This window comes from Arachis ipaensis, chromosome B07 (assembly GCF_000816755.2).
Source record: "Arachis ipaensis cultivar K30076 chromosome B07, Araip1.1, whole genome shotgun sequence".
In the NCBI taxonomy this organism is placed as follows: Eukaryota; Viridiplantae; Streptophyta; class Magnoliopsida; order Fabales; family Fabaceae; genus Arachis; species Arachis ipaensis.
Genome location: NC_029791.2, coordinates 22,960,755 through 22,966,030, shown reverse-complemented (window position 1 = coordinate 22,966,030; position 5,276 = coordinate 22,960,755). Strand labels below are relative to the sequence as shown.

The window sequence follows — 5,276 nt, the reverse complement described above, 5'->3', positions numbered from 1 at the left end:
CCATTACCAACGACTACTGATGTGGCGTCGAGGATGCTGGACGGTGCGGCAAGGCTTCCCAAGCAGTTGATGGGGGAAAGTGTGATTGGGCCACAGGAGGTTGTGCAACCCGCGAAAGGGGGAAGGGATTTTATGAGGCTGTTTAAGGAGTTGAAGCAGTCGATGGCCAATGACTGGGGAGGTTCTAAGCCGCCAGTTGTGGAGGAAGATAAAGAGTTCCTTGAAAAGAAGGAAAGGATTCAAGAGCTTGAGCAGCAGATCACTAATGCATCTACACAGGTGTTCCTCTGCTCATGGAACTGTCAATTGTGTGTACTTATCAGTAACTTTTTTATTTTATCTTCCATGTGTCTGATAGCTTGTTTGATTTGTCTTGTAATATGTTTTGCAGAGTTTTTTGACTCGATTATTGTTTGTTACTGTGAATTTTTTTCATCATTGGCATATTTTGTGCAGGCTGAATCACTTGTCAAAGCTCAGCAAGATATGGGAGAAACCATGGGTGAACTAGGGTTGGCATTCATAAAACTGACTAAATTTGAGAATGAGGAAGCTGTCATGAATACGCAGAGGGTACGGGCTACGGATATGAAGGGTTTAGCAACAGCTGCTGTCAAAGCTAGCAGATTCTATCGAGAATTAAATGCTCAAACAGTGAAGCACTTGGTAAATTACAAAATCATTGTTTATATTATTTTCAACTACGTACTTTGCTGATTTTCTGGTTTAGGTGGTCCCTTTCAAACTCTATAAAATCAATTGCAAGCTGCAAATTTTCTTAAAGTGGTGGATTATAAGCTTTGCATGATTATAACCATACTAGGTATACATCAAAATCAGCTACCAAAGTTAGCCACTAGTGTAGAATACACATTGAAGTACAAAATACTCATTAAAATGAGTTAAACTACACATGTACACAAATATATAATGGCTGATTTTTGGTGTGTACATAGCATTTTTGTTATACGAACTATGTTCTTTGGCCTCAGCTTTTGCGTTAGTCTTATCTTCTCCTTGTCTGTTGGATATATGAATACCATAAGATGCAATATTCTTATGACGATCGTGCTCATACCAAAGGACTACTCACCAAATAATTTGGTTTGGTCATTTTCCAATTTATGCATAGCAGGATACACTTCACGAATATCTTGGATTGATGTTGGCTGTCCATGGCGCATTCTCAGACCGTTCAAGTGCATTATTGACAGTGCAGACTCTCCTATCAGAACTATCCACTTTGCAGTCTAGAGCTGAAAAACTTGAAGCGGCATCATCCAGAGTTTTTGGGGGTGACAAATCAAGGATGCGGAAGTTAGAGGAGCTACAAGATACCATAAAAGTTACTGAAGATGCTAAAAACGTGGCAATTAGGGAATATGAGCGGATCAAGGTATGTCGAACATTCAAGTGTCGTAAAATTTTATTCATTGTTTGAAGGTAGTTTTTCAACATTATATAGCTTTCTGGTTTGAGGACAGTTTGTGATCCAAATTTATATGAATTTCCAGTTAAAAGTTTTTGGTGATGTTATCTTTTTTTGATCCATCAAAGTTGTGCCTTTTTCTGTTTTTTGTTTTTTTAAATAATTTCCTTGACAATTAAACACCTGTAAATTGTAACAGGTGATTAATGTGTTAGTGAAGTTGCACCACCTGATTAATATACATCACTGATCTCTTTATCAATAAGAACTAGTCTTGCATCACTGTTATTGTTTTGATTTTATGTAAAAATTTATGGCAATACTTTTGGCTGCTGCTAGAAATTTCCATCTCAGCCTGATTTATAAGGGCTCTGTCTCCTATTTATGTTCAAAGTTCACAAGCCTGCCTATGATTCTTAGCTAAGCTGAAATGTTTCAGACTTAATTATTTATCTTTGCTTACTCTTTATGGTTAAATCATTTAATCTTCAATTCTGAAATTGGTTGCAATGCGACTTTCCTTGCATTATGTTTTATGCAATTCTTATTTAATATACATGTTTTATTTTATTGCTGAATATTCAATTGGCTGATGGCGTGCCAAATTTTCAATGCAGGAGAACAATAAGAGTGAACTGGAAAGGCTTGATAGAGAGAGGCGAACAGACTTCTTAAACATGTTGAAAGGATACGTTGTTAGTCAGGTATGACTTAGTATGTTGTTTGAAAAGAGTATATGACATGATATGGCACTCAATCAATGATAATTCTTCCTGCTCGTCTCTGAATGAAGCTTCGTGAAAATTCGCGGCAAAAATTTTTCATTTCACGTTCTAAGAATGAGTATGGTAGATTTTGATTCAGCTGCTTTTGAATTCAGTAGTGCATGCACGCTTCTGATTTAGTTCCTTACCATCTTTGTGAATTAACAAACAGGTGGGGTATGCTGAGAAAATAGCAAATGTATGGACAAAAGTTGTTGAAGATACTGGTGGATATGTGAAAGAAAGCACTTGATAACTGTGGCCGTAGTTTTAAATGTTCATCTTTTATTCATTTATGTGCCACAATCTGGAAATACATTTGTACCTATGACAATAAACTAAAAGGAAGCACTCTCAGGTTTCTAGGTTCTCTGTCACACTTGTACTCCTCAGTTCTTACATCGTTTCTTACACATCAGTTAAAGGCATTCTTGATGTTGTAAATTCACCTTTCTGGCTTTCTTGTTTTGTGTTTGACTGAATGCTGGTTTTGCAATTTTTCCCCCTTTTCTTTAAGCTGTGTAATATGGTTTTTTTTTTTTTTTTTTTTTTTTAATCTTTTTCTTTTCTTTTTGGTTACACTTGCTCCTCCACTATCTAGCATCATTTTTTAATTTGAGAAAAAAACAAATAGGTCCCTCACCTTTTGTCATGTGGACATTTTGGTTTTTGAGGATTGGAAAATACATTTACGTTCCTGATTTTTTCAAAATCAGGACATTTGGATCCTTCCGTTCAACTAAGATTGTGAAACATAACGGAGATGTCTTATGTGGATGCCGTTATGTTGACGTGGCCGTAACGGTGTCCACGTGGATGTGGTAGAAAGGTTTAGGGACAAAAAAGTCCCCCAACCTTAAAACGACACCGTTCCATGCTCAACCCAGAAACCCGACCTGACATTGCAATCCCTCTTCCTTATCATGCTCGCTGAGCCTTTTCCCTCCTCCATGGCTTCTTCAATGCTCGCTGAACGCCGATTGCCTTGCTGCTGTTGGTTGGAAACGGAAATGCTGCCTCCAGCCTCTTCGTTATCATCATCTGTTGGTTACTCTCTCCTTCACTTGCAATGCCATTGTTGCATTCCCTTTGAACCAAATTCCGCACCAGCCTTCTTCAAAGGACAATTATGAACATCGCCTGCCTTGTCGCTGTTGGTTGGACCGGCAACTTTGCCCTCATTAACCGAGTAAGAATTTTAAAAGAAAAAAATGGACAGAAAAGAAACAAAAAGGAACAGAAAATTGAAGCACGCATGTCACGTAGAGAATGAGGGTAGGAAGAGAGGGTGAAGCTTACTTGAAGCAATTTGACAACGAAATCATTGTTTGGACGAGTTCGGTGGGCGACTTGAATGCTGAGTTCAGAGACGCGTTGCAACAAGGGTTCGTCCATAAGGATGCTAATGAACGAAAGGAATGTTATGAGAATTTCTCAGAGAAAACTAATCAAACACATGATGCATTCTCATAGTTGCGGCCCGCGGTCATGGACGATCTTATGAGGGAGTTTGGACAGGAACGATGTCGTTTTAGGGTTGGGGGACTTTTTTGTCGCTAAACCTTTCTACCACATCCATGTGGGACACCATTACAACCATGTCAGCATAACATTATCCACGTCAGATATTTCCGTTACGTTTCACAATCTCAGTTGGACAGAGGGATCCAAATGTTCTTGTTTTCAGAAAGTCAGGGACGTAAATATATTTTCTAATCCTCAAAGACCAAAACTTCTGCGTGACAAAAGTTTAGGGACCTATTTGTTTTTGTTTTAATTTTAATATTGGAAAGATGGTTGTGTTTTGCTTTGTTATTGAAAGTTGGTGTTTCACTCAGCTGTGGAAGTCAGCTTCAAAGAAATTGGAGGGTCAGTTTTTGTTCACATGAAATTGGAGGGTTAGTTTTCATTCACATACCCACAAATTTCTTAATTTTGAATTTTAAATTTTTTTATTTGCAAATTTGATCTACCAATTTGTCTACAATGAAAATAAAAAAATTAACTACCCACAAATTAGATCCTTCGATTTGTGCATCCTCAAACATGAATTTATCACTCTAAAAATATGATCCTCATGTTTTAATTAAAAATTTGCCTAACTCCAAATCTGATCCTCATATTTGAGTTTTGCAATAAAAAAAAATCACCTCCATATTCTCCTTGACTAACAATAAAACAATAACAAATTAAAGTATTTTAATGGATTTTTTACAGGATTTTTTACAATAACATCTTCCACTTGGATTTTAATGAATTTTTATAAATTAAAAGTCTTATTAACTTATTTATACAAATTAAAATATTATTCTCATTATTATTTATTATTCTCATTATCAACTAGATTTTATAATTTTAATGTTAGAATTAGTTATAGTGAAATTAATTTCTTTTATCTATATAGTTATTTATTTTACAATTTTAATTCTGAAATTTCTAAAGTATTTTATAGGATTTTTTTCTATTATAAAATAAAAAAATTTTATTTTTCAAAGAAAATTATTGAAATTTTAATTTTCGGAATCCAACTTTTTTTTGGTGGGGGAAAGTTTGCCATAACCCCGATGAACTCTATAAAATTCATAAAGTTCGTTGTAATCCGGGTGAATTTCAAATTCCTAAGCTTTACAACTGGCAATGGCAACCATTAATATCATCGACTCCAGGAATACATAGGAGTACACAAGAGTACACAGTAATAAGTTGTATTTAACAATGGTGTAGTAGAAATGGTGCTCCCCAACACCTTAATTTTGAAAAAACCTAGTTTGGTTTAATTTGGTAAGAAAGAAAGTTGTGGAGTTAAATACTGTACAGACAATAAACATGACTTCTTCAATATCGTCAACGGCCATGACCACCATTATCAGAATATACAAGAGTACACATGAATAAGCCATATTTAACAATGGTATAGTAGGAATTGTGCTCCTCAACACAAAAAAAAACTTAGAAATTTGAAGTTTGCTGGATGTAGGCAAACTTTATGAATTTTATAGAGTTGGCTGGGATTACGGTAAACTTAAGATATTTTATAATATATGTCTATATAGTTATTTATTTATTGTCATATTAGTAATAAA

The 5,276-nt window shown here is 35.4% G+C and overlaps 1 protein-coding gene across 2 annotated transcripts in view; it reads left to right on the top strand.

Annotated features, from left to right (window-relative positions):
- Nucleotides 1-2,709, top strand: part of LOC107609044 (sorting nexin 2B) — a gene marked incomplete in the record, with an annotated part of 4,144 nt that extends 1,435 nt beyond the window's left edge. The window contains 5 exon segments of one of the 2 annotated variants that reach the window (XM_021107487.1): nucleotides 1-279; nucleotides 457-666; nucleotides 1,133-1,396; nucleotides 2,047-2,133; nucleotides 2,366-2,709. In XM_021107487.1, coding sequence (XP_020963146.1) covers nucleotides 1-279; nucleotides 457-666; nucleotides 1,133-1,396; nucleotides 2,047-2,133; nucleotides 2,366-2,446 — 921 coding nt within the window. 2 annotated transcript variants of the gene reach the window in all.